General features: G+C 38.2%; 1 protein-coding gene across 2 annotated transcripts in view; it reads right to left on the bottom strand.

Annotated features, from left to right (window-relative positions):
• GOSR1 (golgi SNAP receptor complex member 1) overlaps nt 1-5785 on the bottom strand; it is a 33168-nt gene extending 27383 nt beyond the window's left edge. Inside the window, exons 1-2 of one of the 2 annotated variants that reach the window (XM_010958230.3) lie at nt 5632-5785; nt 3197-3317 (exon numbers count right to left, since the gene is read on the bottom strand). In XM_010958230.3, the coding sequence (XP_010956532.1) occupies nt 3197-3317; nt 5632-5662 (152 nt within the window). In that variant the 5' untranslated portion in view covers nt 5663-5785. The remainder of the gene's footprint in view (nt 1-3196; nt 3318-5631) is intronic. The other variant, XM_010958231.3, reaches the window with a different exon arrangement.
• Nucleotides 5786-13323: the final 7538 nt, after the last annotated feature.

The following is a 13323-nucleotide window of genomic DNA, read 5'->3' as shown; positions in this document are numbered from 1 at the left end:
CTTTATTGCTATATGTTATAAACAGATGTGCTATCATCTAGGCTTTGTTGTTCCATTTACAGAACACAGGCAGAGTAGATTTAGCATAATTTTAAGGGCCCTAAGATTTCTGGAATGGTAAACGAGCACTGGCTTCAACTTAAAGTCATCAGCCACAATTAGCCCCTAACAAGAGAGTCAGATCCTTTTTTTTTTTTCCAATTACAGTCAGTTATAATGTGTCAGTTTCTGGTGTACAGCATAATGTCCCTGTCATGCATATATATACATATATTCTTTTTCATTAAGGGTTATTACAAGATATTGAATATGATTCCCTGTGCTTATACAGAAGAAATTTGTTTTTTATCTGTTTTTATATATAGCGGTTAACATTTGCCAGCCTCTCCTTTGAGGTGGCCAGGCACTGACCTCTTCTCTCTGGCTATGGCATCTTCTTCCAACAGAAGGCTGTTTCATCTACATTAAAAAATCTGCTCTTTAGGGTAGCCACTTTCACTGTCTTATCTAGATCCCAGATAACGTGCTGCAGCTTCTACATCAGCACTTGTGCTTCACCTTGCACTTTTATGTTATGGCAATGACTTCTTTCCTTAAACTTCATGAAGCGACCTCAACTGCCTTCAAACTTTTCTTCTGCAGCTTCCTGACCTCTCCAATCTTCACAGAATTGAAAAGAGTCAGGGCCTTGCTCTGGATTAAACTTTGCCGTAAGGGAATGTTGGTGGCTGATTTGATCTTCTATTCAGACCACTGAAACTTTTCCTGTATCAGCAACAAGGCTTTTCACTTTATCATTCTTGTATCTGCTGGAGTAGCACTTCTCAATTTCCTTCAAGAACTTTTCTTTTGCATTCACAAGTTGGTTATTTGGCATAACAGGCCTAGCTTTCGACCTATCTTGACTTTCAATACACTTTCCTCACTAAGCTTCATCATTTCTAGCTTTTGATTTAAATTTGATTTAAAGTGAGAGACATGCAACAATTCTTCCTTTCACTTGAACACTTAGAGGTCACTGTAGGGTTATTAATTGGTCTAACTGTAATACTGCTGTGTCTCAGGGAATAGGGAGACCTGAGCAAAAGGGAAAGAGATGGGGGAATGATCAGTCTGTGGAGCAGTCAGAACCCACACGAGATTTATGGACTAAGTTTGCCATCTTATATGGGTGCAGTTCATGGCGTCCCATCACAATTAGGACAGTAACATCAAAGATCACTGATCACAGATCACCATAAGAAACACAGTAATAATGAAAAAGTTCGAAATATTGCGAGAATTACCAGAACATGATACAGAGACACAAAGTGAGCAAACGCTACTGGAAAAATGGCACCCACAGACTTGTTAGACACAAGGTTGCCATAAACCTTCAATCTGTAAAAAATGCAACATATATAAAGAGCAATAAAGCAAAGCACAATAAAACAAGGCATGCACGTATTAAGTTCATGAAACACAGAGAACACAGAAAAAGTATCATGAATTGTATCTCTTCACAGTTTGGGGTTTTAAAATTACATACTCACTGGCATAGGCAAGTGGCAGACTTATTTTCAGGAAAAATGCTTTCCAGTGATAAAATAAGTTTACTCATAGAAAAGAACAGTCCTCATTTTCTTTACTTGCTAAGGAAAGGTGAGCCCAAAGCAATGTACTGCAGTCAAAGCTATGTTACATGCCAACAGCCCACTTTTAGCTTCTGGAGTCAATATGTTGGCCCTGCTATCTTTAATAATGTGACCTTATAAAAAGAAGAAACACTCTGGCTATAGTACTGAAATGAATCTTCTGTTGGAAAGGACACAAAAAGATTTGGAGCATGGGCTCTGGATATAGAAAGACCTGAGTTCAAATCCAAGCTCAATTTTTATTGTTTTTATTATTATTAGCTGAAAAATATCCAACCCACCACCAATCCCAAAGGATGTAAAATAAAGAGAGGATAACAAGTACCAACTCAGGAATCAGCAAATCTACTGCTAGATACACAGAAATATTTTTATAGGTAAAAATGTTCCCAGTAGCCTTTCTATAAAGCTCTTAAAACAGCACCCAAGACATGATAAACACTGTGTCAGCTATTTAAATTATTATTAGTTAGCAAAAATTAGAAACAATGTCCACCTACAGAATAAGCTGTGATACAGTCATATAGTATAATACTATATGCAGAAAATGAATATATCAGAGTTAAATGTATCCATAGTTTAATCTCAAAACTAATGTTAAACAAAAAAGCAAGTTGCAAAATAACTATTGTAGGATACTAGGAATTGTTTAGGAATACAAACGCCATGTAGTAAAAATATATGGAGACTATGGGGAGGGAGAAAATGAGATGCTGTCAGGGGCTTCAGTTGAATTGGTCATGATTATTCTTAAAGTGGGAGACAGGCACATGGGGATCCATTATATTAATATTTTTTTAAAATATATTTTTATTGAAGTATAGTCAGTTACAATGTTGTGTCAATTTCTGGTGTACAGCACAATACTTCAGTCACATAGGAACATACATATATTCATTTTCATATTCTCTTTCACTATAAGTTACTACTGACAGTGATATTAAATACAATTCCCTGTGCTATACAGTATAAACTTGTTGTTTACATTATATTATTCTTTATATCTTTCTTAGTGTCTTCAATATTTTCTAATATTCTTTGAAATGAGTGGATGGCCTAAAATGAGATTCACAGATAAGAATAATGGTTTCCGTATGTTCAAAACAGTAGTATTCCAGTTTCTTAAAAAAGAATCAAAATTTAAAAAGCTTAGATTATTAATAGTGAGGATACACTCTGCATTAGATTCATTCTAAAACACCAGGTTAGCAGCAGTGGGTATACTCTGCACTTGAGTAGTTCCTCAGATCCATTCAGCAATCAGAAAATATAAGAAATATAATGTGGGCAGGGCAATCACATTTCCTTACAGTAGCTGAAATAGAAACTTATTTCCGAGGCAAATTCATCTTTAAGCCTTAGCATTTTCCTCCTAACAACACCACAATCTTTGCTTAAGAATCCCAAATACATGTTTAGTCTCAAGAATTACGAATTTTTATAATCTCTAAAAAACAACAAACACCAACACACCAAATTACAGAGTTACATATTTTACTTTATATTTTAATGCTATAAAACATTATAAAGTTTAAGGCATAAGAGAGAGAATTTGGTAGTACCTATACCTGTCGCGTCTTCCATCTCGGGCACTGCTGTGACTGTAACTTGTACACAGTTTACTGAAGGAAACTAGTTTCAGGTCAAGTTCATTTTCCAGCTGTCGAGCCTGTTTCCTAAGATCTTTAACAAAATTATAAAAGCAAATAATTAGACACAACAAGTCCACTGATAGATATAAAAATCACAAAATTTTTCTGAAGAAAAAAACTACTGAAAATGATCATGTATCTAAATTCTCCCTTAAAGACAATTGTTAAAAGAAGGAAATATAACACTTACCCAGAAAAGCAAATTGTCATTTATTTAAACTTCAGATGGGGCAAAAAGGGGAGAAACAGTGGGAGATGCAAAATTTCAGCTTTATCTCAAAGACAGCTAGACAACAAATGTTGTTCTAACATCCCTGAAATTGTTTCTACAGCAATAACTAAAATTTTGTAATTTAGGGGAAAACAGAAAAGAATACAAATCACAAAGGAAATGAATATGGTTTATGACCAGCATTATATCAATTTACCAGCTAACTTTACAAAAAAGAATCCATCACTGTTTTTGACAAGGATTTTCCTCTTAATGTCCCAAAGTTTTACTAGGCTTATGAAATTCTTAATAGTAGAGTGATTAAGAGATTGAGTGTAAAGAAAAGATCATTGACAAAGATTTAAAAAATTGTCTTCCAATAAGCTTACTAAAAGAAATTTGGAGAGGCTGAAATTAACAGTAAACAATGTGCTACCAACAAGGTCAAACGTAAGTATGAGAGAAATAAGAGCATATGTTTTAAAATAAGCAAACAAGCATGCAGAGAAATTAGTGTAATAGTCTGGCATCTAAGTGGCTGAGTGAGAGAAGCCATATCTAGATGTGAGTACACTCATTCATTCATAGTGAAGTAGAGGTCAAAATAAAAAGGTTGAGATAATAGAAGGCATACTATGAAGATCTCATCTTTCAGGAATAATTAACACAAAATATTATTTCAGTATACCTTTATCCGCAACCAGAAGTAGGATCGCAGAATGCAGGTAATACAATGGAGAACATTTTCCCAGGGACAAATCTCAGTTAGAACCTCAATTCTGCCTAAAGTTCTGAGATTCTGAGAATTGGCTCTGAGATGCATTCATAATCTACTTAACTTATGAGCCTCTACTTTTTGTTTTTTAAATCCTTCTCTTCAGGGGTTTTCTATGCATTAGTAATCATGTGTTTAAAGCACCTGGCATAGTACAGGCTGGCAATAATAAGCTGTTGTAATTATTACAGCATGGTGCTTCAAAATAGTAAAGCGTAATGACTAGCATCCAAGTGACAGATAGCCACTTTTACCAAATTTAAACATATTTTCTAGCTAGCACACACATTTCAAATAGACGTTTTAATACATGTTTTAAACTATAAGCATACTTCTCTGTAATTAGTAACTGTCTTCTCTAGTAGAGAACATCAAGGTAAAAGCATTTCCTAAGTATGACAGGCAAGTACGGATGAACTTGGAATTAGGTAGATTAGAGCAAGTCGCTGATAGTGACAATACTGTTATTTGTGGTTTCCAAAGGCTTCAGTGGGTAGCAACAGGAAACGGGTTAAAAGGGAAAAGGGATTTGGAGAGTAGTTTCTATTCTGCAGTAAAGCAGAGACAATTGAAAGAAAAGGCTGAGCCTTCTCTGATCTTTGTTCATCATCATGGTCCAGGAATGAATTTTTACATGAGTTCACTTTATCGAACCGTATTTTCAGGAATTAAATAAATGTACTTATCAAGTCACAAGATGGTTTTTTTGGTAGACGAGGTAAGGCAAATGCAATAACTACAATTCACACTGATCTCTCAACTTTCTCTTAACAAAACCGATCTCCAGAGCAGAGGGTAAAGTTATTTCCTCTTCCTCCAAACGCGACTGGACACCCAATTCACGGAGTCCCAGGCTGAAGCTGCCAAGGGGACCCAGTAGGCTCACACAACTTCCCTCGATGGACCGGATGGGCAAGTTCCTCCTTTCTCTTTTCCTACTCAATTGTCCAACAGTGACCTCAGCTCTTAAGGCGCTGACTCTTCCTGTCTCCTGGGCTCGGGACATTCTCTCTCAACACTGGTTTCCTCCCGGAGTTCATGCCCCAAGCCCCTTCCTCCGAGTTCCGCTACCCTCTCAACCCAGCTCTCCTCCGGTGACCCCGGCCCCTCTTCCTCTCGGTTCCGGCTCAGCCCTCTCTGCCCAACCTCTGCCCCAAGTCTCGCTGCCTCTCAGGTCAGCCCCTCCGCAGACCGTACGGTCTCTTCAGCCCCCAGGCCCCGGGGCTCCCCCTAGACCAGCCCCGCCCGCAGCTCGGCCGTTCTGGAAACCAAGCTCTTCTCTCTGCTGCCTGCCTCTAAACCGGTCCTCCCTCAGCCCCTCTGCTCCTCGGCGAGACCCTCACGGAGCTCTCCCCTCACCTTCCCAATAATTGCTGGTTCCTGCCGCCATCTTTGTTGTCCAACGTCAGTGGGGATAGGAGAGTAGAGGCGACGCAAGCTAGAGAGTCACCTCCACTCCTTCTTCCGCCTGGCGCCAGGGCCGATGGGATACGTGGGCTTCCATAGACACCGCCACCTGGCGGTCAAGCCGTCATTTTACACCTTTTGAATAGCGAGACTGAAAACAGGTTTAGCGCCTGACACGCCCTGAGTATCTGTCTTTCTGGTGTTCGTATCCGCTCTCCGCGCCCCAAACCTGCACCATCGCCGTCAGCTGGGTTTACCCCCTCTCTAGCAGGGATCTCCTAGGCTGAGAAGAAAGTCATCCTTATTATGCAACTGCCTGCTTCCCTCACTTTCTCTCAAATGTGTATCTTCAGCCAGCCTCCTCTTCTCGGAGCCAGAGGCTTTTTTCTTCCCAAGACCAACTCCCTTCATCCTCACTCCGCCCTTGCTCCATTATCCCACATCTCTGACATATGTGCCCTTCTCCACTGGCTGCCTCTTCCTCTGTCTACAGTAGAGTCCCAGCCCTCCTTCTTTTTCAGGCGCCAAATCCAGAAAGTGTGTGCAGCTTCCATGCACCTCATCCTGACCCCTCAACCTGTTAAAATCTGCTGTCAGAACCCACCCTTTATAGATACATAAATGATCACAGTCTAAGTGTGTCCATATTTCACCAGTTCTGGTGAAATGTGGAAACCTAACCTCCTGTAAATATTTTAAAATCACACCTGTCCCTTTACTCACTGCCATTTATAATTGTATTTAATATTTCCTCTACATTCGCCGCGAACCACACCAGATAATGTTATAATTTTTGCTTCAACTGTCAAACATAACTTACAAAGTTTAAAAGGAGAAGGAATGCCTAGTGTTTACACATATTTTACCCTTCCCGCTTTTCTTTCTTCCTTTCTGGTGTTCCAAGATTTTTTTTTTTAATCATTTTCTTTCTGTTTCAAGAACTTCCTTTAGCCATTTTTTTTTAAAGAGTAGGTGAGCTGGAAACAAATTCTGTTAGTTTTTCTTCATCCAAGATGTCTTGATTTCCCATTCTTTTCTGAAAGATATTGTTGCCAGATATAGAATCTGGGGTTGACAGTTTCTTTTTTACTGCACTTGAAAATTGTGCCAATTCCGTTTTGCTTCCACAGTTTCTGATGAGAAATTGGCTGTTACTTGAATTGTTTTTCCACTGTAGCTAAGGTGTCTTTTCTCTGTGCTTTCAAAACTTTTTCTTTTTCTTTAGTTGCCAGAGGGTTGATTATAGTGTGACAGTGTAGATTTCTTCGGTTTTATCCAGCTTCTTGAATCTTAGGTTTATGTGTTTTGGCACATTTGGGAAATTTTCAGCCCTTGTTTCTTCTAATACCTTTTCTGCCCCACTCTCTTATTCTTCTCCTTTTGGGACTTTGATGATGTGAATGCTAAATCTTTTGTTATAATCCTTAATATCCCTGAGGCTCTATTAATTTTTTTCAGTCTATTTTCTGTTGTTCGGGTTGGATAATTTCTACTCTTCTGTCTTCAAGTTCACTAACAGGAGTGTCTTGGCTCTGTCTGCTTCATTCTGCCGTCGAGCCCATTCACTGTGTTTTTTATTTTAATTATTGTGTTTTTCAGATCTAAAATTTCTATTTGATTTCTCATTATATCTTGTATTTATTTGGTGAGACTTTTTTTTTTGCTGAAACTTTTATCATTTGTTCTAAGATCATTTGCAATTGCTCACTGAAATATTTTTATTCTATCCTTGTTAGATAATGCCAATGTCTGCGTCATTTTGATGTTGGTATCTGTTGTCTTTTTTTTATTCTGTCATTCAGGTTGAAAATTTCTGGATTCTTTGTGTCATGAGTGATTTAAAAAAATGTATCCTGGATATTCAAGGTATTACAAGGCTCTGGATCTTATTTAAAACCCTTGTTGAAGCAGAACTCCTCTGACGCTATGCTGATGGGAAAGGTGGGGGAACTGCCTTGTTACTACCAGGTGAGAGTGAAAGTTCAGGCTCTCCTTTGGCCTTTTTTGATACCCCAGGTGAGGAAGGTGACTTGTTACTGCTCCCCACGTGCCCTCCACTGATGCTATGAAGCCTCGTTACCGCTGTGTGGTGGTGGAAGTCCTGGAAGTCCTCTCCACATGGGCTTCTTTGATACCACCCAGGCAGTGGGAAAGAGTGCTTCATTACAGCCAGAAGGTGGAGTCTAGACTCCCCGTTCAGCCTTTGCTGGCAGAGGGTAGAGATGAACCTCAGTTTTTCCTGTAGCATTTGCCTGGAGTAGTACAATTATTATCTAAAACTATTTTGTCCCAGTAGGCTGTCCCTTTCCTGGTCCTTTGGCTAGAGAAGTTTTTTCCTTGGGTTTTTTCTTTTTTCTTTTTTTTCTGTCTGCACCCTTTGGCATTCCTGGTTGCCAGCTTCTCCAGCACCCATTATGGGATATCTGAAGCAAAAAGAAAACCCAGGAAACTCAGCACCATGTCATTCCTTGGATGCTGGAGATTCCTTGGAGGTTCCTAGCTGGTCTGCCTTCTCTCCACCTTTGAGTATCCTTATTTGTTTTATATATAATGCACGAGTTTTTTGCTGTGCTTATGGGAGGAATAGAAGAGAAATGTATCTAGTCCATTTTGTCCAGAATCGAAAGCCTCCATTTAATTTCTAATAGATTTTAATCATCTGCTAAAAATTCTTCATCCTGTCTTTTTTACTTTCTTGGATTTATTCCTTACCATTATCTTAAATAAGGTTCTGATGGTAACTGAAAAAATCTGTCACTCCCATGGGACTGTTTCTGCTTTTTTTTCTTGATCTTTCAACATTTGGTATGTGAGAATAAAGGTAACGTTTGATTGGATGCTGTATATTATAGATTAAAATCAGTAGTAGTCATTTGAGGCGCCAGGTGGTATCTTCCTCCACACAGTTTACTGTTGCATCTTGCAGGCAGTTCAGGGGCAGAACAGCTTACTCCAGTAGGAAGTGGGACTGATGCCAAGTGGGATTCTATGATTGTAAAAATTGGTCTGCTTCTGATTAGCCCTTACTCCTAACGTGTAGCCATTCAAGTGTCCTAACTGAAAAGCTGTTGTGGTGCCCCCTTCCTTGATAGGTGCTGAATTCATATTTCCCGCCACCAGCAGTACTGCCTAAAAGCTTCTGGGTGGCTTCTCTGCCTCCTGTCTGGCCTCTCTGCTACTAGGTATCTCCCTTAGTCACCACTTATGAATCAACAAATGCCTCAAGGTGAAAACTTTGTTATTTTCACCCCCCTGAACTCCCTTTGCTAGGATCTTGACCCCCTACGTCCCTGTTACTTTAGTAGCTCTCTGATCTTTCAACAGGTCTTGTTGTTGTTGTTGTTGTTCTTAAATCCAGCTTTTCTGGGGGGAAAGGGTACAGCTCAAGTGGTAGAGCGCATGCTTAGCATGCAGGAGGCCCTGAGTTTGATCCCTAGTATTCCCTCTAAACATAAATAAATAAACCTAATTACCTCCCCCCTCCCGAATAAAAATAAATAAAAATCTTCAAAAAAGATCTAGCTTTTCTATTTATTCTTGATGGGAAGGTCTTTCTGTTTAAAGGCAATCCACCCATAGCTGGAAGTAGAACTAAGTTATCATTATTTCTGACTTAACCTGTAGATTATTTTGTATTTTCCACACATAATCATGCCTACGAATAATGACAAATTTGTTTCTTCCTTATCAATGTTCCTATCTGTTATTGACATTTCCATGCTTCATGGCTGAGATCTCATCTGTCAACACAGCAAAGTTCACATGCTTTAGTGGGGCTTTTGTTGGTCTGGGTTGGTGAGAGGGAGGGGTTGTAAGTGTTCCAGTTTTGCAGTTTGCAGTTGTCTTGCAAGACTCTACATTTCCAGTTTTTCCTTTTCACTTTCATCACCTAATTGTCAGTAGGTGCTTCTCCTTTTTCACTTTTTTCTTTCACCAGAAGCTAGTGTTTCAGAGATTGCCTCCCCCTTAAATTATACCAGCCCCTACAAATTGTACTCACTCTGAAGCCCCTTCTCTATAGACTGTGCTCTGTTTGGACATGTTTGGGCACGTTTTTTAGACCGTTCAGACTTAGTCTTTCTGTTAGTAGTTTTCCACTAACTTTAGGCCTATTTGCTAGCATCCTTTTTCTGTCTTTCTTGCGATTCATCTCTCTCCCTTCTCTCAACAAAGCCTTGCACTGAGGTGGTGTAGGGGCAGGCTTATGAGAGTATATGCTGAGATTTGGTGGTTTTTCTTATTTTATCATTAGTTTGAAGTTTCAAAATTCTCTTGCTTCAAGTTACCCTGAAGTTTCTATATAGACTTACTTTTTCCTTCTTGTTTTTTGCATTATTTTGCAATGAAATATTGGGAGACGTGTAGCTAAGGTTGCCACCAGTTTTCAGCTACCTGGAAGTTCACTCTCATTCTTGAAAGATATGTTCAGTATAGAATTTTATGTTGGGAGTTCATGTTTTCCCTGGCACTTTTGAAGTATAATTTCACTGCACTGGTTTTCATTGTGGGGAGTGATTCTAATCTCTTAATCTAATTGCTAATTCTTTGAAGTTAATTTCTTTTCTCTCTGACTACCTTACATTTTTTTGTCTCTGGTGCTCAGCAGTTTCACCGATGTGTCTAGATGTGGATATTTACTTCTTGTGGCTTGGATGGAGTGTCTTTAATGTATAGATCATTTATCAGTTTTGGAAAATTCTCCATTGTTGTCTCTTAAAATCGTTTTCTGCGCTTCATTCATTCTCCCCTTTCCCTCTAGAACTGATTATCAAACGTGCATTAGTCGTATTTTTACCTTCTCCTTCATATTTTCTAGCATTTGTCTCTGTGCTGTGTAAGAGAATCTCTATGGATCTATCTTCTTATTCCTGCTTCTCTGTGTCCAATCAGCCATTGCAACTATCCATTTAATTTTAGTTTCTGTATTTTAATTTCTAGAAATTCTATTATTTTGTAGTTTCGTATGATAATCTCAGGTTTATCTTTTATTTCTTTGAAAACAGTAAGTTTATTTGTTGTACAGTGTTTGATAATGTCATCGTCTAAAACTGGTGAACTTTTCTGCTTTATTACTGGTAGTATCTTATTTTACTGTATATTTGGTTATCTTTGTTCATGTTTGGTCTTTGCTCCTGAAAAATAGTGAGATCTCCTCCAAATCTAGGATGGAGAGATACCTCACTTGAGAAGATCTGAGTTTAACTCAGTCAGCCAGAAGTAGTCCCATGTGGCTTGACACCTGGACCACGGAGGCTATGCATACTGGGCTCGGTTCTAGACATCAAGTTTCCTATGCCCATTCCCTTTCAAATGTGTTCCATTCAAGTCCTGCTGAATAGCAAACTACAATCCTTCCTCTTTTGCCCTCCCAACACCCACATCCTCCAAATAAAAGTCCAGCAGCCAACTCTATATTATCTTTGCGACTTTTCTATACATCTACATCTTCTAAAATTATTTTTTAACTCTAGAAGTCATTCAGTTCAGCTGTTACCATGATATGCCCACTTCCCATCTATCCCATTCCCTAACTATCTTTAGGATCAATTCTTCTGGGCACCTAACATCTTTCAAATGCCAAATCAGAAGCCTGTTTGATCTCAAAAAAACTCTAATAGGAATTATGCAATAATAAATGATGATAATAATTATAAATATTGGAATAACTCCAAATACTCAAAATTAATAGTGATATTCAGAGCTAGCAGTTTAGACCTTCCCCATGACCCTTTCACTTTGATTCAACCTCAGTGACAAACAGAATATAACCCATGTTAAAATTTCTATTTAATTTCTATTTAATCCACAACCTCTTTCTACATATTCCACCTTAAATTTCTCCTCCAGCTTTCATTTTTCCATCTACAGCTTTGACTATTTCATGACCTCTTCATATTGCTTTTAACTGAATCAAAATAAATGGTCTTAGCTGAATTTGAGACATCCATCTCACTATACTCCCACTTCCAAATACCACATTTTTTCAATCTAATCAAGCTTTTCATCCTTCTGTTTCAAACTTCTTCCAGGTTGGCCTCTAAACTTGAAAAACATTCTACTCCAATTATTGCTTGTTTACACAGTAACAGGGACTAGGATTCCATCTGACCCCAGCCAAATGCCAAAGAGAGAATATGTTTGCTTTTTTTTTTTTTTTTAACATGCTATTGACTAATGTAGGTAGAAACTGTGACAGTAAATTTAAAATTCAGTTTTATATGCTGATTTCATTGCTTTTGAATTCCGGGTGATGATGTATTTATATGAGGTCTGTAAATAGCATAGCATCAGTTGGCATTCTAACTACATGTAAGAAGAGATGAAGACCTGCATGATGGCATTATTCATAACTAAGTAGTGCCTTAGCACTGAGCATTCACGTTGACTTTTCTGAGAACAGTATCTAGAAAGCTGAAAAACTGAACATAATCAATAGATTACTGTTTATGACACAAACCAAAAGGTTCTTGATTTAGTTACGAGCAAACTCCAGACAAAAACTCGGGAAAATATTTCAAACACTGGGCAAAGAAGAACCGTCATCACTGTTCATATTTCTTAGCAGCAGTTAAGTAAGGCTGTTTTCACTAAAGTAGCATAAATATCACCTAATTTTATTGTAAAACAAATGTGAAGTGTTTGGCACAATTTAAAACTTTACTGCCATGCTATAGACAATCTATGGAACCACATAATGGAAAACGTTTAAGTTTTTTTTTTTTTTTCCAGTGTTCATGTCTAGGACTTCTTCTAAACTAAAAAGGCCACGTGTAAACAGATCTTTGTTCATGTATTTGGTAAAATAACTTTATTTTAAAAGAAAACAGCAAATGATGCTGATTACCACGGTCACTGAATTCTGAGTCAAATATTATGTTGGGCTCTTTGCTAACGTTATTTCGCTTAATTCCTACTACATTCCCATTAGGTATTATTCCTTAACCAGTAGAGAAACTGAGACTCAGAAATGTTAAGAAACTTGTACAAAATAAAGTCACAAAGGAAGAAAGTGGCAGAGCCAAGAGTCAACGTAGACTGGTTCAACTCTAAAGTCCATACTCAAATCTCCATGCCAAACTTCCTCCATAGCAGACCTTCTTTTTAGAGGAACCAGTCACTACAGAAGTACAGCTTACTTCTATTTCTGTTTCTCAGGTCTGGAATATGAGTTCCTTGTCGGTTGAGCCCCATGTTTTTTATTGTAACTTTGCTTTTTCAATTCCCATTAGAGCAGCAGTATCAACAAATTATTGCTAAATGAAAAGGGGATGCTGAATTCATGACTGCTGTGCCCTCAGAGTGCCAGGAGACATTAAGTCAGCTCACCGTAAAAAAAGAACCAAATTTTTAACAAGCCTGAGATGGGTTCATAAACCTTTCAATGGTCAGCTTTATTGTGTTCATTGTGGAATGACATTTATCAATCTAGCTGCTATGTAATTATTCCAGAAACATAGTTTTGAGTTAATTCATGAAGGCAGAAACACTCTGCAGTTAACAACTTGTATTCCTTGCCTGGTACTATTTTTCCCCTTGTATAGGTAGAAAAACTAAATCCGTAACTTTCAAATTGGAACAATAGCTTTTTCTGGTCTATTGCTTTTGAAAAAAGATTATGAGACAAAACACAAAGAAAGACAAACA

The sequence above is a fragment of the Camelus bactrianus genome, chromosome 16 (genome assembly GCF_048773025.1).
Source record: "Camelus bactrianus isolate YW-2024 breed Bactrian camel chromosome 16, ASM4877302v1, whole genome shotgun sequence".
In the NCBI taxonomy this organism is placed as follows: Eukaryota; Metazoa; Chordata; class Mammalia; order Artiodactyla; family Camelidae; genus Camelus; species Camelus bactrianus.
The sequence above is the reverse complement of the archived record's forward strand: the minus strand, read 5'-3'. Positions and strand labels throughout refer to the sequence as shown.